This window comes from Gigantopelta aegis, chromosome 4, assembly GCF_016097555.1.
Source record: "Gigantopelta aegis isolate Gae_Host chromosome 4, Gae_host_genome, whole genome shotgun sequence".
NCBI classification, from domain to species: Eukaryota; Metazoa; Mollusca; class Gastropoda; order Neomphalida; family Peltospiridae; genus Gigantopelta; species Gigantopelta aegis.
The window spans coordinates 119,806,753-119,832,339 of record NC_054702.1 but is presented as its reverse complement, the minus strand read 5'-3'; the positions used below and the strand labels follow the sequence as shown (position 1 = coordinate 119,832,339).

Sequence of the window (25,587 nt, the reverse complement as noted above, 5' to 3'; positions counted from 1 at the left end):
ACAAACACACACACACACACACACACACACACACACACACACACACACACAGATATATAAAATACAGTAGTTTGCAGGACTTCATATATTTATGAGATGAAAATTGTCAGACTTTGTACCAGACACAGTAAGGTGTTGGTATGAGCAATTCATCAAACTCTAGATAGAAGAGAAAATCTGTTTTCAACTCTTAAAATTCCTCCCAAAAAACATTAAAAACACTTTTTAAAAATGGCTAATTTTGCTTAAATTAGCCATTTTTAAAAAGTGTTTTTAATGGCAGGAAAAGTTTCAAGAAAAAAATGAAAAAAAGGAACAATAATACCATGCAAAATAATCCTTTAAATACTTTAAAATTACTGTTTAAAAATTGCTAAGTTTGGAATTTAGATTGCAGGAAATCATGTTTTAGGCTTGTCTATAATACAAAAAAATAAACAAATCATGGGTTCTAGACATCATGTTCCATAATAATAATAATAATAGTGGCCACCCCTTGTTTTTGGTCAGTGTACAACCCTAATATACAATGATGATACTATAGTACTGTCGTAATACCTCACCATAAAGGGAACTGAGAAGAGTGATTAAATTTTTAATGTCTTAAAGGGACATTCCTGAGTTTGCTGCAATGTTCAAGATGTTATCGACTAATAGAGACCTTTTAACGATTGTAATTATATATCAAATATATTTTTCTGCATAACATATTAGTAGCTGTATATTAAACATGTTTCTGATCGTTCTAGTATTTGTACTTGGTTAAATTTCATTTTATTTCCTAAAATATTTTTTTTTGTACGTACGAAATTATTTGAACGTGAAATCCAGTTTGGGCTTCTTACAAATATTAAGACGACCAGAAACACATTGAATATACAGACACTGATATTCTAAACAAGAAAATATATTTAATATGTAAGTTTAATCGTAGAAATATTTTATAAGTCAGAAACATCTTACAATGCAGAAAACTCAGGAATGTCCTTTTAATGTAAATTATATTATGTGAAGTGATTTAGGATATTACAGTATTGTACATTGATGTTTATAAGCCTTTTGTAGTACATGCATACAATGCTGTTTAAATTCCTTTTCCAAGGGAAAGCAAACACTATCTTCTTGAACTGGCCTCAGAGGTGTGATGGGGAGCCTCAGTGATCTTATAGTAATATTCATTTAATGTTTTCATAAAATGTGTCATCTATGGTGGTATTGTTTTTCATGTTCATAAACTGGATGTTTGTGAATAAGTGGTGTTCTTTATAATTTCTGTGTAATTTTCTTGGTACTCTGTAAACTGGGTGTGTGTGGATGAGTGGAGTTCTTTGTAATTAAGTTTGTTGCATGCTGATAATGATAGAGCTGCAAAGTCTGACAAATGGTATTTAAAACTGTCTTCCCATTTGCTGGTTGTCCCTTGTGTGTACCAGCCCATCTTTCTTGTTTCCAGGCCTCAGGCATATGTTGATCCCTGGAGGCTGTGCCTTCATTACACTTCCCTACCACAATAATGGCAGTTGACTTTGTGCAGCTCACACTCAATTAGTGACAGCCTGCCTGATTGAATAAAGAAATAAACATTGTAGTGAGTTGTTTTGTTCCTGTGAAGGCAGGTGTCTGGCTGATGGATGCTGGTATGTAACAGGAAAAGTCAGTGGCTTGACGTTCTGATGTGATTATCCGGCCAGTGTTTACTCCACACCAAACACAATGCAGCATACCTCCATTTGTCCTCTCTCCTGGTCTCGTAATTAACCTGACTCTTCAAGTGAAAAAATCATTATATTTTCACAAATTTAAAGAATTTATCACACTTATAATTTCCTTAGAACAGGCCTTAAATTTTGTGTATTTGACTTTATTTATGACATGTATTATTTGGTTTCTGTAATTAATATGTACGTATATGACAATGAGCATGACTAAATCTTGTTAAATCTTTTAAATTAAAATATGATTTTGGCATGATGTGTGTATTGTTTTGTTGAGAACATTGTATTGCCAGTGTGTTGAGGAGGATGTGTGTATTGTTCTGTTGAGAACTTTGTATTGCCAGTGTGTTGAGGAGGATGTGTGTATTGTTCTGTTGAGAACTTTGTATTGCCAGTGTGTTGAGGAGGATGTGTGTATTGTTCTGTTGAGAACATTGTATTGCCAGTGTGTTCAGGAGGATGTGTGTATTGTTCTGTTGAGAACTTTGTATTGCCAGTGTGTTGAGGAGGATGTGTGTATTGTTCTGTTGAGAACATTGTATTGCCAGTGTGTTAAGGAGGATGTGTGTATTGTTCTGTTGAGAACATTGTATTGCCAGTGTGTTGAGGAGGATGTGTGTATTGTTCTGTTGAGAACTTTGTATTGCCAGTGTGTTGAGGAGGATGTGTGTATTGTTCTGTTGAGAACATTGTATTGCCAGTGTGTTGAGGATGATGTGTGTATTGTTCTGTTGAGAACATTGTATTGCCAGTGTGTTGAGGATGATGTCTGTATTATTGAATTGACACCAATGTTTATGTTGTCATTCTGACAATGATGTCCTTGTTTAGAGTAAAGTTTCAATTGTTATTCTGTTGAATGTTTTTAAATTGTATTGAGAATAATTGTGTTTTTAATTCTGCTGTGACATGCATCACTCAGTGGTTCGTTTCTGACACCAGTTTGCCAGTCTTCCTACAGTCAACTTGTGAAAATCTTGCAGTTTGTATTCTTTAATTTTAGCAGGTTATTTTGCATTTTATATTTCCTCCGTTACCCAGTTTTAAAGGCCCATTTATGACAGTTAAAACAGAATTGCATTAAATATTTTTATGCAACAGTGTAAAGGAACCCATCAGCTACAGTACCAATCCAAAAGTAACACTTTTATGTATAAAAGTAGCTAAAATGTCCCTCTGTTAGTGCTTGATCTTGTAAATTAATTTGGCAATGCATATATACAGTGAAACCTCCCTAAACAGGACACCCTGTAAACCGGAATGCCCTCAAAACAGGACATTTTTCATGGTCCCTTTTTAAATATCTGTACAGAAGAGAACCTCTCTAAACCGGATACCTCTTAAACCAGACTTTTTACTTGGTCCCGAGGATGTCCGGTTTAAATGAGTTTCTCTTTACTTGGATATACAATGTAGTATGCAGTGTTCATTTGATCCAAAACAAAATATCAATGAACCACTGATGTTAAACTATACTTTAAAGTACTGTCTATTTAGTGATATATAAATCCATTTGGACTCGTGTACATAACAGGTTGTATAAGAATAAAAATGCAGTGCCACAAAATGTGTCCCTCTGTCCCTTCGTTGCCATGAATTTATTTTTATTAAAAATATAATTAATAAGTGATGTATTTTAGATTTATATTATTGTTTCATAGATATGTTATCTTGATTTCTGTTATACTATAGTTCCAATATTGGAAGGAAGGAAATGTTTTATTTAACGAAGCACTCAACACATTGTATTTACGGTTATATGGTGTCAGACATGGTTAAGGACCACACAGATATTGAAGGAGGAAACCCGCTGTTGCCACTTCATGGGCTACTCTTTTCGATTGGCAGCAAGGAATCTTTTATATGCACCATCCCATAGACAGGATAGCACATACCACTGCCTTTGATGTACCAGTCGTGGTGCACTGGCTGGAGCGAGAAATAGCCCAATGGGCCCACCGGCGGGGATCGATCCCAAACCGACCACACATCAAGCGAGCGCTTTACCACTGGGCTACAAGTTCCAATATTGGATGCCTAGCACAGCAAATATATATCAAAAAATCCCGGCAAGTAATTTTATGCAATGTGCATTTTATGTGCCTTCATTACCGAATATTAAAAACTAATTTATGACATTTAAAACAGTTGCATGAAATATGTTTTGCAGCAGTGTAACCAATAACCAATCCGAAAGAAAGCTGTTATGGCAAAACCTTCATTCAACATGAACAATTTTATGTGTAATAGTTGTTAAAATACCCCCCCCACCCATGCACACACACACACACACACACACACACACACACCACCCCCCCCCCCCCCCCCCCCCCCCCCCCACCCCACCCCCACCCCCCACTGCCCCGTTACCGCTTGGACTTGCCTATTTGTGTTAGTTCTGTCTGTGTTAGGGTTAATCTTGTATGTTATTAACTGTTGGACACCACAATTCTGATACAATATAACAAACATTTGTCTGTTTGTGTAAGGGTTAATCTTGTATGTTATTAACTGTTGGATACCAGTGTTCTGATATAATATAACAAACATTTGTCTGTCTAGAGCTGTAAGGGTTAATCTTGTATGTTAGTAACTGTTGGATACCAGTGTTATCCCTGTCCCGAGTCAGACCCCTGATCCTATCGGAGGCCGGACTCGGGATAGGCGTGTTCGAAACCCTAGTGGTATATGGACACGTTAAACCAGTTACTAAGCTAAGATACCACTGTTCTGATATAATATAACAAACATTTGTCTGTCTAGAGCTGTGAGGGTTAATCTTGTATGTTAGTAACTGTTGGATACCACTGTTCTGATATAATATAACAAACATTTGTCTGTGTGAGGGTTACTCTTGTATGTCAGTAACTGTTGGATACCACTGTTCTGATGTACATAATATAACAAACATTTGTCTGTGTGAGGGTTAATCTTGTATGTCAGTAACTGTTGGATACCATGGTTCTGATGTAATATAACAAACATTTGTTTGTCTGTGTGAGGGTTAATCTTGTATGTTAGTAACTGTTGGATACCACTGTTCTGTTATAATGTAACAAACATTTGTCTGTCTAGAGCTGTAAGGGTTAATCTTGTATGTTAGTAACTGTTGGATACCACTGTTCTGATGTACCTTAATATTTAACAAACATTTGTCTGTGTGAGGGTTAATCTTGTATGTTACTAACTGTTGGATACCACTGTTCTGATATAATATAACAAACATTTGTCTGTGTAAGGGTTAATCTTGTATGCTAGTAACTGTTGGATACCACTGTTCTGATATAATATAACAAACATTTGTCTGTGTGAGGGTTAATCTTGTATGTCAGTAACTGTTGGATACCACTGTTCTGATGTAATATATAACAAACATTTGTTTGTTTGTGTGAGGGTTAATCTTGTATGTTAGTAACTGTTGGATACCACTGTTCTGATATAATATAACAAACATTTGTCTGTCTAGAGCTGTGAGGGTTAATCTTGTATGTTAGTAACTGTTGGATACCACTGTTCTGATGTAATATAACAAACATTTGTTTGTCTGTGTGAGGGTTAATCTTGTATGTCAGTAACTGTTGGATACCACTGTTCTGATATAATATAACAAACATTTGTTTGTCTGTGTGAGGGTTAATCTTGTATGTCAGTAACTGTTGGATACCACTGTTCTAATGTACATAATATAACAAACATTTGTTTGTTTGTGTGAGGGTTAATCTTGTATGTTAGTAACTGTTTGACACCACTGTTCTGATGTAATATAACAAACATTTGTTTGTCTGTGTGAGGGTTAATCTTGTATGTTAGTAACTGTTGGATACCACTGTTCTGATGTAATATAACAAACATTTGTTTGTCTAGAGCTGTGAGGGTTAAGGAGTAGAATATGTTTGCCATCACTGTCACTTTGTCACTGCTACACTGCAAACTGATCCAGGCTGGCAGCCTATTACAGGATTGTCTTTCTATCAGAGTCGTCTCAACAAACAGCCAAGTGAGAAACATTACATGAGCTGTGTTGTAAGGGTGGCACCCCCTGCTGTGACAATGAGCGGTGTGTGACAGGGGAGATGCGGGGCGAGAGAGAGCGGAGTTTGGGTAATCTACTCGTGTCTCTGCGTCGGTGGCAGCCTGGCAGGTTTCATCTTCACCCTCATCACACCGGCCCCGCCAGTGTCAGCCTTCTCGCCACTTTGTTCCCTGGCTTCGGCTTCTCAACATATGTCATGGAGCGTGTTTTGTTCTCCCGTGTGACCAGCTTGCCGGGCCACGCCCACTTGCAATACAAGCATTTCTCATACACCCACACCGATAGTTTACTTGTCACTGAGGTGTAGTTTTTTGTCAAGGTAGAAACTTTACCTGTGAATGAAAAGCCATTTAATGCCTCTCCTATGCAGATTTCAGCAATCTGTCTTGATTTCATTTTGTACCTGTCTTTGTTACTTGTGATTATAATTAATGCTAGTATTTATCAAGAGGGGGTGGGTGTTTCTACAACCTTTCAGAAGGGAGCTATTTTATCACATAATTTATTGGTATTAGCGTTTTTTACAGTTTACCGGCAGGAAGCATTCATCAGCAGAAGGTAGATGAGGTTTTCTCCACACTTTAATCACTTGGCTGGCACACACCACACCACTCACTCCTCCGGTTACCACTCGGAACAAAAAGAGAACATTGAAAACACACGGCATCAAAACTTGTCGTCCATATTGTTCACAGACCAAGCAGGCTGTTTCACTGACAGTCAACCCTTCACTCAAAATGTGAAAAACAAAATGTTTTACAAATATATTTCTAGGTGTTAATTATTGTTCCAGAGGTGTATCTTTTATTTTGTATTTCAAGTGAAATTACATGTTGCTCTACTGAAATTAAAATATAATTTAAACATTTTTATCCAGTGTTAAAGCGGATTGCTTCTGCTATACAGAAAATAACTAAATTGTGATTTATGTACCTTGTTGACGAGAAATTCTCTTCATTAATATATAATGTGTGTAGTGATATATAATATATAAAACTTCACAAATGTTGTTTTCATTTCCTATAAATAGGAAGCGAAAACAACGTATGTGAAGTTCTGTATTTATTACATACCTTTTATTTTTACAAAGACTTTTTTAATTTAACGTCACAACTATACTTTGTTTAATCTATTAATCAATCCTCCTTTCATAGATTTACTTAATGTGAATCATACACAGCACCAATCTCGTGTAATGTTTCAAATACAACGTGACATAATTTGTAAATTTATCAGACATGACGTCAGTAACAAAAAGGAGCTAACTCTAGTAATAAATAAAAAAGGGAATTCTCCATTTACATGTTCCGGTCCAGATCGCACATGTGTGATATAAGATATATTTATCACACAGTTTGAAAATGTCTTTATCACTATAGTAAGATTGAACAGGTATATAATAAAATGTCTTATTATTAATGTATGGATTAGTCAATACACAAAGTAAGAAAGAAATATTTTTATGAGTTTTAATATCTATGTGATGATTTGTAGAGATTGTTTCTACTTTGTATGTCATGTTGCACTGTATTCTGTTGTTTTCACAGGGTGATTTGTAGAGATTGTTTCTACTTTGTATGTCATGTTGCTCTGTATTCTGTTGTTTTCACAGGGTGATTTGTAGAGATTGTTTCTACTTTGTATGTCATGTTGCTCTGTATTCTGTTGTTTTCACAGGGTGATGTGATGTGTAAAGATTGTTTCTACTTTGTATGTCATGTTGCACTGTATTCTATTGTTTTGACAGGGTGATGTGATGTGTAAAGATTGTTTCTACTTTGTATGTCATGTTACACTGTATTCTATTGTTTTCACAGGGCGATGTGTAAAGATTGTTTCTACTTTGTATGTCATGTTGCACTGTATTCTGTTGTTTTCACAGGGTGATGTGATGTGTAAAGATTGTTTCTACTTTGTATGTCATGTTGCACTGTATTCTATTGTTTTCACAGGGCGATGTGATGTGTAAAGATTGTTTCTACTTTGTATGTCATGTTGCACTGTATTCTATTGTTTTCACAGGGTGATGTGATGTGTAAAGATTGTTTCTACTTTGTATGTCATGTTGCACTGTATTCTATTGTTTTCACAGGGCGATGTGTAAAGATTGTTTCTACTTTGTATGTCATGTTGCACTGTATTCTATTGTTTTCACAGGGTGATGTGATGTGTAAAGATTGTTTCTACTTTGTATGTCATGTTGCACTGTATTCTATTGTTTTCACAGGGAGATGTGATGTGTAAAGATTGTTTCTACTTTGTATGTCATGTTGCACTGTATTCTATTGTTTTCACAGGGTGATGTGATGTGTAAAGATTGTTTCTACTTTGTATGTCATGTTGCTCTGTATTCTATTGTTTTCACAGGGTGATGTGATGTGTAAAGATTGTTTCTGCTTTGTATGTCATGTTGCACTGTATTCTGTTGTTTTCACAGGGTGATGTGATGTGTAAAGATTGTTTCTATTTTGTATGTCATGTTGCACTGTATTCTATTGTTTTCACAGGGCGATGTGATGTGTAGAGATTGTTTCTACTTTGTATGTCATGTTGATCTGTATTCTATTGCTTTCACGGGGTGATGTGATGTGTAGAGATTGTTTCTACTTTGTATGTCATGTTGCACTGTATTGAAAATTTAAAAAAAAAAAAATCAACTAATCAACCAGTTATTCAATCAATCAATCAATCAAATAAATGATAATACAGACATGAGTATTAGTATATACATGTATAAACACACCTACATATACATTTACATACAACTACCCATATAGACATACATATATCCATATATCCATATACACACATGTATAAATACACACAAACATACTTATACACACATAAATACACACATATACACATACATGCACACACAGATACATATATATATATATACATACACACATATACATGAATATATGCACACATACTCATAAATACATACATACATGCACGCACACACACAGACAGACACACACACACACACAGACAGACAGACACACACACACACACATTTGTATATTAATTAATCATAATACATATGAAAGAAAGAAAATATATAGGTAAAAAAACCCACCCCAAAAACACACCTACTAAATTGTAATGCCTTCAAAATGACAGTACTAAATCGCATCTATATTACATTGCATAAATATAAAAATGAACACCAAATCACAAAATAACACTTTGTACTGTAAAACTGTCTAGTTTAGATATAAATCGGCATGAATTCTTTTCTAATATGTCTCGTCGTCTTCCGTGTCAGAATCATAAGTCTTTTCTTTTAAGAAGACAGCGGGTTCGACACGAGTTATTTGGTCATTTCTTTTTAATTTGACGTAAAACTGGGTGTCTTTTGTCCATTTTCATGCTCCTGTAGTTTTGTTTACGTAGGAAAAAAAATTTTGGTTAGGTTTTTTTTTTTTTTTTTCAATCAGTCAGGTATTTATTATCAATTCATTCATTCGGGCCTCTATACCAAAAGATGAAATTCAGTTTTCCATAGATAGTCAACTTTTCTTGGAAATGTTATTGATGGAAATAAGAGGCAAAACTATATCATTTTCAGTTTTTAAGAAAAAAAATTGTGATGAACTGGAAACAAAATTATGTGATGAAATTAAATTATTAGAAGATTAATTTAGAACAGATTGAATCTAAAAAGTTTGAATTACAAAGCTAAGAAAACAAAAACTTAAAGGACATTATATAAGGTCAAGAACAAAATGGATCGAAGAGGGCGAAAAACCAACAAAATATTTTTGTAATTTAGAATCCAGAAACTAATTTAGTAAACTAATTTCGAAAATAAAACTAGAAAATGGAACAATAGTTAAAGATCAGGAAGAAATCCTAAAAGAAACTAAAGCTTTTTACCAAAACCTCTACTCAACTCCACCTGGACAAAATGATAATGATATTATGGAAACACTTGCAAATTATAATTTTAATATCCTGACAAAAGAAGATGCAGAAACATTAGAGGTGAAAATAATACACTCGGAAGTATTAACTTGTCTTAAAAATATGAAAAATGATTAGAGTCCTGGTTGGATGGGTTTACTGCCAAATTTTTCAAATTTTGCTGGATAGATCTTGGTCATTTTATTGTTCAATCTATCAATTACAGTTATGCTAAGAAAGAAATGTTTAATGTTCAAAAATTAGGAATCATAACATGTATCCCAAAACCAAACAAACCTAAAGAATTTCTAAAAAAAACTGGCGACCATTAACTCTCCTAAACTGCATGTACATTTAAACTGGCTTCAGGTTGTATTGCAAATCGAATAAAAAGGGTTCTTGATAAAATAATAGACTCGGACCAAACAGGCTTTATTAAAGGAAGGTACATTGGTGAAAACATTAGATTAATTTATGATATTATGCATTATACCGAAGAACAAGATATCCCTGGTTTACTATTATTAATCGATTTCGAAAAAGCTTTTGATTCAATATCTTGGTCATTTATCAATAAAGCCTTAGACATTTTTAACTTCAAAACATCAATGAAAACCTGGATTAAAACACTATATAGTAACTCGGTATCTAGAGTAATTCAGAATGGATTTCTTTCAGAGCCATTTAAACTAGAAAGGGCTGTAGACAAGGCGATCCTTTGTCTCCTTATATATTTATTTTATGTGCTGAAATCCTCGCTATCATAGTAAAAAACTCCAATAATATAAAAGGTATCACTATAGATGGTGAAAAATATTTAATACCGCAGTTTGCAGACGACACAAGTTTTATTTTAGACGGCTCTCCTGAGTCCCTGCAGGGTGTTCTATCTATCCTAGATTATTATGCACAAATATCTGGCCTAAAAATTAACTACACCAAATCAAAAGCTATTTGGATAGGTAGCAAGAAATTTTCAAATGAAGTTTACCATCACACTCGATGGAAACTAGAATGGGGCAGTACACAGTTTAACCTTCTCGGTATTAACTTTTCCATTAACCTAGAAGAAATTATTGATTTAAATTATAATCCCAAGATTATCGAAATACAAAAATTAATGAAGCTATGGTCTATCAGAAAACTTACTGTTTTAGGAAGAATTACAGTCCTGAAAACTTAATAGTTCCTAAACTAACATACCTACTGAAAACATTACCAAATCCAAGCAAACGTTTGCTAAAACATATAAATACATTATTTTTCCAATTTATTTGGAATAGCTGCCGTGAACAACTTAAAAGAAACTTAATAACGCAAAACTATAAAAATGGTGGCATCAAAATGATAAACATAAATAATTTTATGACCGCTTTGAAAAGTTTGTGGATCCAAAGGATATTTTTAAATAACCCAAAATGGACCATTTTGTTCGAAGCTTCTACAAATATATCAACACATGATTTAATTATATATGGCGACCATTTTCTATACTGTAAAAAAAGTTCAATAAAAAATACTTTTTGGAGAGTTGGTTAAGGATACAAGAAAAACAAATTCCAGTAAACATAGATGATATTCTCCAGATCAATATTTGGTTCAACAGTAAAATATGTATAGATAAAAAGCCGTTTATACTAAAACGATATATCTCAAAAGGTATTATCTTTATTAACGATTTGTTGAAAGAACAAGGAGACTTTCTAACATATGAACAGTTCATAGAGAAATATGACATAATTACCCATTTTCTGGAATATGCTTCATTGGTCAGTGCTATAAAATCATTTATTTACAACCTAGATAATTTAAATGATGACGTTTTTATAGCATTACAAAATCCTGTTCTTCCATATAACTTAAAGGTTTTGTTCAAAGATCAGAAAGGTTGCAAACATATATATGATTTATTACCCATATGGGCTCAAATATACGGGGTAATATTTTTTCGATCTCTGCACAGTGTGCAGATTGCTTCTACAGTCACTGATTGGCTGGCTTTAAAAAGACGAGATTTGATTGGCAATTACATACTGCCGGGACCACTTTTTGTTCATTCATTCATTCATTTACGGAATTAAAAATCAAAATATATGTACAAATGTTTAAAAATGTTTTTATTTTATTATTTTGACTGGGTTTTTTTGGAACTATTCTTTGGTGGATACTGTTGGGTGTGCACCGGTAACGGCGCGTATGAATATATTGTTATGGCTGGTAGAGCTTGTTAGTTGTTACAGCAGCGACAACGTAAATATACTTTTAAAATCGTTAAAGATTGACAATGGGTAATAAAGAGAATAACCAACTCACTACGAGGAATTACGGATTATCTGTCCCTCGTGAATTAATGCTGTAAAAAATTAATTCACTCGGGACAGATAATCCGTAATTCCTCGTAGCTCGTTAGTTATTCTCTAATTACTGAACACTCAAACCACCATTCCAAAATCACAAATAAAATATTTTAAAGAAGGATATATCTATGATATATATGATTGGGAAAACTATTACATTCTACCCTTTAGATCTGTCAAAAGCACAACATTATCTTGGTTTCAGTATAAAATCATACACCGAATTCTTACAACTAACAAATTTCTAAATATGATTAATTATATTGATTCCAATGCCTGTAGTTTTTGCAACAAATCACCTGAAACCATACAACACCTTCTATTTGAATGTAGTTTAGTACATTCTCTGTGGGAAGCAATAGAAGAATGGATAAGAAATGAAACTGGAATTAATATTACTCTAAGCAGAGACATAGTTATGTTAGGCATGATCAACAATGAAAAAGGTGATTTTGTAAATTGGCTGACTATCAACATAAAATATTATATTTACAGTATGAAAATACAAAAAAGAAATTTACATGTCAATGCCACGAAAAATATTCTACAAAATAATTTTGAAATAGAAAAAAATATTTATTATAAAAATTGCAACTATGAAGCATTTCATAAGCAATGGACACCCTATAAAACACTCTTTGAAAGAATGTTTTAATTAAACATAATGCTTTGAAAGGTCACTTGGAAATAGAGTACTAATAAAAATGTCATTCTCTAATACTCTCTCAGTATCCCCACAACTTCTTGATACTTATCTACTGCTGTTGCACCCTCTCTCTCTCTCTTTCTCTCTCTCTCTCTCTCTCTCTCTCTCTCTCTCTCTCTCTCTCTCTCTCTCTCTCTCTCTCTCTCTCTCTCTCTCTCTCTCTCTCTCTCTCTCCCTCTCCCTCTCCCCCCCCTCCCCCTCTCCCCCTCCCTCCCTTTCCGTCTTATAAATATCATAGAAAGCATTAACATTTAAATAGCATATTTTGTTTAGATACTATTGTTTAAATATGTACTTTGTAAGGCAGTGACCACGGCTCCCCAACCTGTTCACTGTCTATGTTCTGGGGGCAATAAATCTGTTTTTTCACAGGGTGATGTGATGTGTAAAGATTGTTTCTGCTTTGTATGTCATGTTGCTCTGTATTCTATTGTTCTCACAGGGCGGTGTGATGTGTAAAGATTGTTTCTGCTTTGTATGTCATGTTGCTCTGTATTCTATTGTTTTCACAGGGCGATGTGATGTGTAAAGATTGTTTCTACTTTGTATGTCATGTTGCACTGTATTCTGTTGTTTTCACAGGGCGGTGTGATGTGTAAAGATTGTTTCTACTTTGTATGTCATGTTGCTCTGTATTCTGTTGTTTTCACAGGGCAATGTGATGTGTAAAGATTGTTTCTACTTTGTATATCATGTTGCACTGTATTCTATTGTTTTCACAGGGCGATGTGATGTGTAAAGATTGTTTCTACTTTGTATGTCATGTTGCACTGTATTCTATTGTTTTCACAGGGCGATGTGATGTGTAAAGATTGTTTCTACTTTGTATGTCATGTTACACTGTATTCTATTGTTTTCACAGGGTGATTTGTAAAGATTGTTTCTACTTTGTATGTCATGTTCCTCTGTATTCTATTGTTTTCACAGGGTGATGTGTAAAGATTGTTTCTGCTTTGTATGTCATGTTGCTCTGTATTCAATTGTTTTCACCGAGTGATGTGATGTGTAAAGATTGTTTCTACTTTGTATGTCATGTTGCTCTGTATTCTATTGTTTTCACAGGGCGGTGTGATGTGTAAAGATTGTTTCTGCTTTGTATGTCATGTTGCTCTGTATTCAATTGTTTTCACAGGGTGATGTGATGTGTAAAGATTGTTTCTACTTTGTATGTCATGTTGCACTGTATTCTATTGCTTTCACGGGGTGATGTGATGTGTAAAGATTGTTTCTACTTTGTATGTCATGTTGCTCTGTATTCTGTTGTTTTCACAGGGTGATGTGATGTGTAAAGATTGTTTCTGCTTTGTATGTCATGTTGCTCTGTATTCAATTGTTTTCACCGAGTGATGTGATGTGTAGAGATTGTTTCTACTTTGTATGTCATGTTGATCTGTATTCTATTGTTTTCACAGGGTGATGTGTAAAGATTGTTTCTACTTTGTATGTCATGTTGCACTGTATTCTATTGTTTTCACAGGGTGATGTGTAAAGATTGTTTCTACTTTGTATGTCATGTTGCTCTGTATTCTTTTGTTTTCACAGGGTGATGTGTAAAGATTGTTTCTGCTTTGTATGTCATGTTGCTCTGTATTCAATTGTTTTCACTGAGTGATGTGATGTGTAAAGATTGTTTCTACTTTGTATGTCATGTTGCTCTGTATTCTGTTGTTTTCACAGGGCTGTGTGATGTGTAAAGATTGTTTCTACTTCGTATGTCATGTTGCACTGTATTCAATTGTTTTCCCAGGGCGATGTGATGTGTAAAGATTGTTTCTACTTTGCATTTGAAGAAGAAGTACATCACACTATCACCACAGCCAGTCTGCTGACACACGGCGAGAAGGTTGCCATCGGAGCATCAGGAGGCAAAGGTTTGTAGTTTGTCATGTGGGTAGTGTTCTAGTCACAGGTTTGTAGTTTGTCGTGCAGGTAGTGTTCTAGTGAGAAGTCTGTGGTTTGTCGTGCAGATAGTGTTCTAGTCAAAGGTCTGTAGTTTGTCGTGCAGGTAGTGTTCTAGTCAGAGGTCTGTAGTTTGTCGTGCAGGTAGTGTTCTAGTCACAGGTCTGTAGTTTGTCGTTCAGGTAGTGTTCTAGTCAGAGGTCTGTAGTTTGTCATGCAGGTAGTGTTCCAGTCAGAGGTCTGTAGTTTGTCATGCAGGTAGTGTTCCAGTCAGAGGTCTGTAGTTTGTCATGCAGGTAGTGTTCCAGTCAGAGGTCTGTAGTTTGTCATGCAGGTAGTGTTCCAGTCAGAGGTCTGTAGTTTGTCATGCAGGTAGTGTTCCAGTCAGAGGTCTGTAGTTTGTCATGCAGGTAGTGTTCCAGTCAGAGGTCTGTAGTTTGTCATGCAGGTAGTGTTCCAGTCAGAGGTCTGTAGTTTGTCATGCAGGTAGTGTTCCAGTCAGAGGTCTGTAGTTTGTCATGCAGGTAGTGTTCCAGTCAGAGGTCTGTAGTTTGTCATGCAGGTAGTGTTCCAGTCAGAGGTCTGTAGTTTGTCATGCAGGTAGTGTTCCAGTCAGAGGTCTGTAGTTTGTCATGTAGGTAGTGTTCCAGTCAGAGGTCTGTAGTTTGTCGTGCAGGTAGTGTTCCAGTCAGAGGTCTGTAGTTTGTCGTGCAGGTAGTGTTCTAGTCACAGGTCTGTAGTTTGTCGTTCAGGTAGTGTTCTAGTCAGAGGTCTGTAGTTTGTCATGCAGGTAGTGTTCCAGTCAGAGGTCTGTAGTTTGTCATGCAGGTAGTGTTCTAGTCAGAGGTCTGGTTTGTCATGTAGGTAGTGTTCCAGTCAGAGGTCTGTAGTTTGTCATGCAGGTAGTGTTCTAGTCAAAGGTCTGTAGTTTGTCATGCAGGTAGCGTTCCAGTCAGAGGTCTGTAGTTTGTCATGCAGGTAGTGTTCTAGTCAAAGGTCTGGTTTGTCGTGCAGGTAGTCAAAGGTCTGTAGTTTGTCGTGCAGGTAGTCAAAGGTCTGTAGTTTGTCGTGCAGGTAGTGTTCCAGTCAGAGGTCTGTAGTTTGTCATGCAGATAGTGTTCTAGTCAGAGGTCTGTAGTTTGTCATGCAGGTAGTGTTTGAGTCAGAGGTCTGTAGTTTGTTATGCAGGTAGTGTTCCAGTCAGGTCTGTAGTTTGTCATGCAGGTAGTGTTCCAGTCAGAGGTCTGTAGTTTGTCATGCAGGTAGTGTTCCAGTCAGAGGTCTGTAGTTTGTCATGCAGGTAGTATTCTAGTCAAAGGTCTGTAGTTTGTCGTGCAGGTAGGGTTCTAGTCAAAGGTCTGTAGTTTGTCATGTAGGTACAGGCCTTGACCGTAAGTTTTTCCAGTGGTAGCCCACATAAAATCTTGGTAGCCCCATAATTTGAAAAAAAAGAGGGAAAAAACGAGAAAAAACTCAAAATCATGTATTTTTATTTAAACATGTTGTTTTAGGGTGGTTGTTTTTTAAATTATGAGCAATATACTGTAAAATATACAATAATCCCTACCTACCTACCTACATACCTACCCACATTTGAAACTATTGGTCGGAAATGACAAAACAAAGTATTTTTAGTGATGGCCTCAAAGGAGGGGTAAATATGGTATGATTTTTTTCTTTTTACATCTAACCACCACCAAAAACCAGATCCATCCTACCTACAGTAATTTGTTTGGTACGATTCCAGAAACACACAATAGTGTTTGTTTTTTAAATTAATAATTTTTTTAGGCTTAATCTCGTAATGAAGGTTTACAAAATATTATTGAAACACTTCATACGGTTTTCACATGTAGAACTTGGTCCGAACGGACGTAGAAAGAAAATGTGATTCTTAAGAAAATATTTTAATGTGCGTCCTGCACTAGTGTAGAACTGTCTGCTAATCGTAAGATCCTGAAGATCGATATTGCATATTTTAATACTTAAAATGGCTGTAACTATCTTTAATAGGTGTCATTTCGAACAATCTTAACAAAACTTGCCTTTATTCCAAAACAATAGCGTTTTTTATTGATGACAATAAACTTATAAATGTTTTACTGAACACAGTGGTAATTGACAGCCTGTTATAAACTACATGAACGTTTTACTGAACACTAAGTGGTAATTGACAGCCTGAACACTAAGTGGTAATTGACAGCCTGTTATGAACTACATGAATGTTTTACTGAACACTAAGTGGTAATTGACAGCCTGTTATGAACTACATGGACGTTTTACTGAAGACTAAGTGGTAATTGACAGCCTGTTATGAACTACATGAATGTTTTACTGAACACTAATTGGTAATTGTCAGTCTGTTATGAACTACATGGATGTTTTACTGAACACTAATTGGTAAATGACAGCCTGTTATGAACAACATGGACATTTTACTGAACACTAAGTGGTAATTGACAGCCTGTTATGAACTACATGAATGTTTTACTGAACACTAAGTGGTAATTTACAGCCCGTTATGAACTACTTGAACGTTTTACTGAACACTAATTGGTAAATGACAGCCTGTTATGAACTACATGAACATTTTACTGAACACTAAGTGGTAATTGACAGCCTGTTATGAACTACATGAACATTTTACTGAACACTAAGTGGTAATTGACAGCCTGTTATGAACTACATGAACGTTTTACTGAACACTAAGTGGTAATTGACAGCCTGTTATGAACTACATGAACGTTTTACTGAACACTAATAGGTAATACATTGGTACGATCAGTAACTAAACATCAGTATACTGACTTTATTGCTTGATATTGAAACGTTTAAATGACATTAATTCACTCAAAAGTAAAATGGCATTTTTGTCTAATAAAGTAAAAATAAAACTTGATAATCTTATTTTACTACAAAAAAGTAAATTTAAAACCAATTTACTATAATATAAAATTTAATAAAACTACCAAACTGCTCACATATACTGCTCACATACACATACTGCTAACATAGCAGGCCCAAAAATGTATAATGTCTTTTATTTCGTATTATAAGTATTTTAACGTTTACCCTAACAAATGGCTGTATTAAATGCTAGTTTATTCGAAACCAATATTGGAAGCCCGCCCTCTGATATTATTTGTTTTGTCTCTGTAGAAGCTCAATGTTAATTTCAGCATTCGGAAATTTCCGTAAATATTTTTGGCCTAACATGGTACATGTGTTACACGAATGATATTACAAGGCGTCGTTATGGACATAATCAATTGAGAACCAGTCTATCATGTAAGCAATTATTGTGGAGCGCTATTTTTCGACTCAAAAACTATGACTATCATGGGACGACCTGAGCAAAGAGGAAGGAAGGATATGTTTTATTTAATGATGCACTCAGCTCATTTTATTTATGGTTATATGGCATCAGACATATGGTTAAGGACCACACAGATATTGAGAGAGAGAGGAAACCTGCTGTCGCCACTTCATGGATTATTTTCGATTAGCAGCAAGGGATATTTAATATGCACCATCCCACAGACAGGATAGTATATACCATGGCCTTTGTTACACCAGTTGTGGAGCACTGGCAGGAACGAGAAATAGCCAAATGGGTCCACCAACGGGGATCGATCCTAGACTGACTGCGCATTAAGCGAACGCTTTACCACTGGGCTATGTCCGGCCCACTGCAGCCAAGAGCAGCCAAACGATGGACGCTTTTCTTACGAAAAAGAAACAAGGTATAATATAACTGGTCAATAAAATAAATACTTTTATGAAATATCAAACCGTGTCTGGCATGTGGTTGGTATGTTTAACATGTCATACATTTCATTCCATCTTGAATAAAGTCATTGGTTGCAATACCTTTGTCAAACAAAAATCAAGGGGGAGCAACCGACTCAAATATTATTCACGAAAGCGATTCCGATGCCGTCAATACACCAACCCCATTGGGCTATTTCTCGCTCCAGCCAGTGCTCCATGACTGGTACACCAAAGGACGTGGTATGTGCTATCCTGTCTATGGGGTGGTGCATATAAAAGATCCTTTGCTGCTAATCGAAAACAGTAGGCCATGAAGTGGCGACAGTGGGTTTCCTCCCTCAATATCTGTGTGGTCCTTAACCATATATCTGTCGCCATATAACCATAAATAAAATGTGTTGAGTGCATCTTCATTTCTTCCTTCCTCCTTCAATACACCAAATAAACAATGAAATACCAAAATTTAAACACATTGATGGGTTGGGTTTTTTCCCACATGTGCGTTTAGTGATTCAATTGTTATTTTTCTAGATTCCTGTTTTCACAAACTATGAATCCTTGTCTGTTAATGGTAACATTATACTCATCATACAGCCCCTCACAGGCATACGGGCTCTAATTTTTAAGGAGGGTGGGCAGGCTGAGTTTTGCACACATTTAGGTGGGGTTTTTTTTTAAATGCCTGAATCTCGACAACGTTTATTCACATTTGCATTAAGCACTACCAAACAGCTATAATAGGTTGCAAACAAACAACTATGCATTTTACATGGATTACAATTAACGAGTATTAAAGTACAAAACAGAAATGTATTGTTTCACAGTGTAACTAGTTCTGTTCACTTATATGCTGGTTTTAGAAAAAAAATGTGTGTCTCGCCCCTTCCTTGCTTCTGCCAAGTCTGTCAATGATCGTATCCATATTTTGAGCGATGGTTATATATAGTTATATAGCTCAGTCGTACCTAGCCCATAGTTGAGCACAGGTAGGTGTACGAGATGTACCCATTATGTAACAATACGCACATTCCATATATTTACGTTCCTTCTACCCATAGGCCTACACATATGCAATATATACTCAGTTAAGTACATTGATCAATGTTAACAGTTTTACAATAGGCTAATGTAACAAGACATGTCACACATTTAATGTAGTTAAAGTTTACTGCTGCTCTTGTACGCGCTACGACCTCAAAATACCTGAAATAAAATATTAAAAGCCCATCACAAATAGTTCCAGAATTCACCTCTGAGCATTACATTAAAAAATTTCCAGTGAAGTATGCCCCTGACCCCCCTAGACCTTTTGCATTGATTCGGGTGCCTTTGGCACCCATGATATAAGTTTAGTTCCACCCAATATCTGAATGCCCCCCCCCCCCCCCCCCCCCCCCGCAAATATGACTGGCTACGGGCCTGCATAGATACTTACTGCTCACATATACTGCTAACATAGATACTTACTGCTCACATACACACATTTACTGCTCACATACACATATTTACTGCTCACATACACATACTGCTAACATATATACTTACTGCTCACATACACACATTTACTGCTCACATACACATATTTACTGCTCACATACACATACTGCTAACATATATACTTACTGCTCACATACACACATTTACTGCTTACATACATACTGCTAACAGATACTTACTGCTCACATACACATATTTACTGCTCACATACACATACTGCTAATATAGATACTTACTGCTCACATACACATATTTACTGCTCACATACACATACTGCTAACATAGATACTTACTGCTCACATACACATACTGCTAACATAGATACTTACTGCTCACATACTCACATTTACTGCTCACATACACATATTTACTGCTCACATACACATACTGCTAACATATATACTTACTGCTCACATACACACATTTACTGCTTACATACATACTACTAACATAGATACTGCTCACATACACATATTTACTGCTCACATACACATACTGCTAATATATATACTTACTGCTCACATACACATATTTACTGCTCACATATACATACTGCTAACATAGATACTTACTGCTCACATACACATACTGCTAACATAGATACTTACTGCTCACATACACATTTACTGCTCACATATACATACTGCTAACATAGATACTTACTGCTCACATACACATCACATACACATACTGATCACATTCACATGCTGCTCACATTCACACGCTTACTGCTCACATTCACATGCTTACTGCTCACATTCACATAATTACTGCTCAGGTATAGACTTATTGATCATATGCACATGCTGCTCACATTCACATGCTTACTGCTCACATTCACATGCTTACTGCTCACATTCACATACTTACTGCTCAGATATAGACTTACTGAACACATACACATACTGCTCACATTCACATGCTTACTGCTCAGGTATAGACTTACTGATCACATACACATACTGCTTACATTCACATACTGCTCACATTCACATACTGCTCACATTCACATACTGCTCACATTCACATACTTACTGATCAGATATAGACTTACTGATCACATACACATACTGCTTACATTCACATACTGCTCACATTCACACACTTATTGCTCAGGTATAGACTTACTGCTCACATTCACATACTTACTGCTCACATTCACATACTGCTCACATTCACACGCTTATTGCTCAGGTATAGACTTACTGCTCACATACACATACTGCTCACATTCACATACTTACTGCTCACATTCACATACTTACTGCTCACATTCACACTGTTCAGGTATGTTATTACTGCTCACATGCTCACTGCTCACATACACATACTGCTCACATACTCACTGCTCACATACACATACTCACTGCTCACATACACATACACATACTGCTCACATACTCACTGCTCACTGACTTGTGTTTGTGTATGTCAGACTCGACGGTTCTTGCCCACGTGTTGAAGTTACTCAACGACCGCTACCACTACGGCGTGGACCTCGTGCTGCTGTCAGTCGACGAGGGCATCACTGGTTACCGTGACGACTCACTCGAGGTGAGATTGTAACAACTTTAACATTTTTAGTAGCAGTTCAAATTGATGAACTTTTCCATGAGTGTACCGACCATATGCTAGGGGAAGAGGGTAATGTTTGCAATATTCCTGACAACACTACATCTCATGAAGGGTTATGAAGCAGGAGGCGGATATTAAAAATGAGTACTGTTTGTAGGCTTGTGAACTTATTGATAATTGTCATTTTACTTTCTAGTCTTATTAATAATTTTACTTTTATTAATTTTTATGGGTCGTATTATGGTATGGAATTTGTCGTCAGGCTGTTACCTCTCCTTGTCCAGACCATATCTTGGACCAATACATGCAGGACCATCAAACTTCATATTGAGGAACAACTTGGGAGGGCTCGTCTCACAAACTCTTACTATAAGTCACTAGCTAACCTATTTTTCACGATGCCTAACCCGATATATGAGTGGCAGTACAATACTAAATGCTATAATTAGGCAGTGTAACATTCAGCAATTAAACAGTGTCTACTGTTAAATGATATATTACTTGCTTCACTTATTACCTTTACCAGCTCCAGTGTGTTTCTGGTTGTCCTAATGTTAGTAGCAGCACACAATTAATTAAACACAGAAAGTTTTGTGATTGGTCCACTAGTGTCAGTGACTTCAAGATGTGTACATACATCAAATGTTTTACATATTGCAACACAGCAGTGGTCATTCCCTTCACAATTTGAATTAAGAAGGTTGGCAAAATAGTTGGATGTTTCAGTTACATGAAATACAAATATTGACAAAGCATTATTAGTCCCTTGCCGGTCCAATCGAAGGGGACTATAGGTTTCATCCCATGTCCTTCAGTCTGTCTGTCTGTCTTTCCGTGTCCGTCCGTCTGTCCCACATGTTTTCCGGACTTTTTTCCCAGAAGGCCTTGAGATATTAACCTGAAATTTGGTATATAACTTTATATGGCCCTTGAACTTAGGAGATATGAAAAAACTAAATCCGGACTTTTGTTTTGCAATACCTGAAAATATTCAGGTGAAATTTTGTATATAGCTTTATCATGGTGATTTACCCACTTTTTACAGATGTTTGGCTCTTGAATTTAGGAGATACAAAACATTGTTGGGTCAGGTAGGGGACGTGTATTGCTTTAGCAGTATTCCCAAAATGCTTGTTATTAAATATTTCTAGTCTGTGTGTTTTGCCCATGGTTTATTTAAGACTATTTGTATGTGTGGTATTTCTTCACTTGCAGACAGTGAAGAGAAACCAAGTACAGTATGAACTACCCCTCAAGATTGTGTCCTACAAGGTAAACCAGTCTCCTCCTTGTGCTTTTCATTCATTCACTTGGTCAGTTTAATATGTTTCCTTACTTGAGATCATCCATAATGAGAGTAACAGTCTGTGTACTGACTTCACACTTTACACAGAGTTGTGTACTGACTTCACACTTTGCACAGAGTTGCGTACTGACTTCACACTTTACACTAGTTGTGTACTGACTTCACACCTTGCACTAGTTGTGCACTGACTTCACACTTTACGCAGAGTTGTGTACTGACTTCACACTTTACACAGAGTTGTGTACTGACTTCACACTTTGCACAGAGTTGCGTACTGACTTCACACTTTACACTAGTTGTGTACTGACTTCACACCTTGCACTAGTTGTGCACTGACTTCACACTTTACGCAGAGTTGTGTACTGACTTCACACTTTACACAGAGTTGTGTACTGACTTTACACTTTACACAGAGTTGTGTACTGACATCACACTTTACACAGAGTTGTGTACTGACTTCACACTTTACACAGAGTTGTGTACTGACTTTACACAGATTCGACTTGTCTGGTATCTTGAATCTCACAAATTGCTTACTAACGTGCAATGTGGGTTCAGATCTAGACGTAGCACGGTTGATCATCTTGTTAGATTTGAAACGTTTTGTAGGGAAGCTTTCATCCATAATCAGCACTTGGTTTCAGTGTTTTTTTATTTGGAGAAAGCTTACGATACCACGTGGAGGTATGGGATTTTAAACGACCTCAATGGCATGGGCCTAAGAGGTCGACTTCATGTTTTTATATCTCAATTTTTAAGAGATAGATCTTTTAAAGTCCGGGTGGGGTCGACTTTGTCCAACATTCACCCACAGGAGATGGGTGTACCTCAAGGTAGTATCCTGTCTGTAACCTTATTTTCTGTGAAAATTAACAGCATCACCCAGATCGTCCAATATGAGTATCATTGAACGTAAGTTGCAGCTTTGTTTGAATAAACTTCATCAATGGGCAACTGACAATGGCTTTAGATTTTCAAAGGCAAAAATGGTTTGTATGCATATCTGCCAGAAAAGAGGTCTCCACTTAGATCCACAGTTGTTTCTGGACAAAAATCCAATTCCAGTTGTGCAGGAGACCAAATTTCTGGGGGTTATATTTGACAGGAAATTATCTTTTGTGCCCCATCTTAAATATGTTAAAAAGAAGGGCTTAAAAGCTCTTAATATTTTAAAAGTTATTGGTAATACAGAATGGGGAGCAGACCGCAAGGTTATGCTCCATCTGTATAGATCTCTTGTGAGGTCTAAACTTGATTATGGATGCATTGTGTATGGGTCGGCACGCAAGTCGTACTTGCAGATACTAGATCCTATACACAATCAGGGACTTAGGCTTTGTCTTGGTGCGTTTAGAACATCTCCTGTAGAGAGCTTGTACGTTGATGCACATGAACCTTGTTTGGGTGCTAGACATGCCAAGCTTTCTCTGCAGTATGCTGCCAAGATTAAATCTTTATCAAAACATCCAGCACATGATGCGGTGTTTGACAACAAATATATGAAGTTGTTTGATGCTATTCGTACATTTGGTCTTCGCATTAAGCGTTTTTTGTCACTTTCCAACATTGATTTAAATGACACTTTGGAAACTCCTTCATATTTTGTTTTACCACCTTGGTGTCTTACACCACCTAAAATTGTGTTTGATCTGGCACATCTGAAGAAAGATCGCACAGATGCTGTTATTTATAAACAGTTTTTCATGGAAGTTCAAGACAAGTACCGTGATTACATTCCTGTGTATACAGATGGATCACGGGATGGAAATTCTGTGGCTTGTGCTACAGTTTTTTCATCAGACACAATACTTTCCATGAGACTGCCTGACTCAGCATCGATTTTTAGTGCTGAAGTTTGGGCAGTCATTAAAGCTTTGGAAGAACTGAAGGATTCTAGTGCATCCAAATTTATTATTTTTACAGACTCACTTTCGTGTCTTCAAGCTTTACGAAATATGAAGCTGGACCATCCCTTAATTGGGATGGTGATCCGAACGTGTGTCTTTTTATCTATTGCCAATAAAGACATTGTATTTTGTTGGGTACCCAGCCATGTTGGCATCAGGGGTAATGAAAAGGCAGATTTTGCTGCCAAGTCTGCTTTGGATTTGCCTCATACCAGGGTTTGTGTACCTTATACTGATTTTAAATATTGTATCAACCAATTTATCTTTTCGACTTGGCAACGTGATTGGGATGGTGAGGTTGAGAACAAGCTTCATGCTATCAAGCCAGTCTTGGGAGACAGTGTGCAGGAAGGATGAGGTAGTCTTGTGTCGTGCCCGCATCGGTCATACTTACTTGACCCATTCATTTATCTTAAAGAAAGATCCTCCGCCTCAGTGTGAGCGCTGTCAGTGTCTTCTGACAGTGTGTCACATTTTGGTGGAGTGTCAGTTTCTGAAAGAAACGCGAAAAGATATATTTGGTCAGAGAAATGTAATGGACGCTTTTATTACAATTTCTTCGAGATACTGACTTTTATTGTAAATTTTAATTTTATCTATCTGTGATATTTGTATTTTTGCACAGTTCTTTACACTGTTTTAATTTAACTGTTGAATTTTTATATTGATGTTGATTATCAAATCCGATGTATTTCTCATGCTGGGGTGTCGTTAAACATTCATTCATTCATTCTTTACACAGAGTTGTGTACTGACTTTACACTTTACACAGAGTTGTTTACTGACATCACACTTTACACAGTTGTGTACTGACTTCACACAGAGTTGTGTACTGACTTCACACTTTACACAGAGTTGTGTACTGACGTCACACTTTACACAGAGTTGTGTACTGACTTCACACTTTACACAGAG

At 36.2% G+C, this 25,587-nt stretch overlaps 1 protein-coding gene across 1 annotated transcript in view; it reads left to right on the top strand.

Moving 5' to 3' along the window:
• LOC121371918 (cytoplasmic tRNA 2-thiolation protein 1-like) overlaps window positions 1-25,587 on the top strand; it is a 113,557-nt gene that overhangs the window by 25,808 nt on the left and 62,162 nt on the right. The window contains exons 2-4 of the mRNA XM_041498164.1: window positions 14,465-14,588; window positions 21,320-21,438; window positions 22,675-22,776. Coding sequence (XP_041354098.1) covers window positions 14,465-14,588; window positions 21,320-21,438; window positions 22,675-22,776 — 345 coding nt within the window. The remainder of the gene's footprint in view (window positions 1-14,464; window positions 14,589-21,319; window positions 21,439-22,674; window positions 22,777-25,587) is intronic.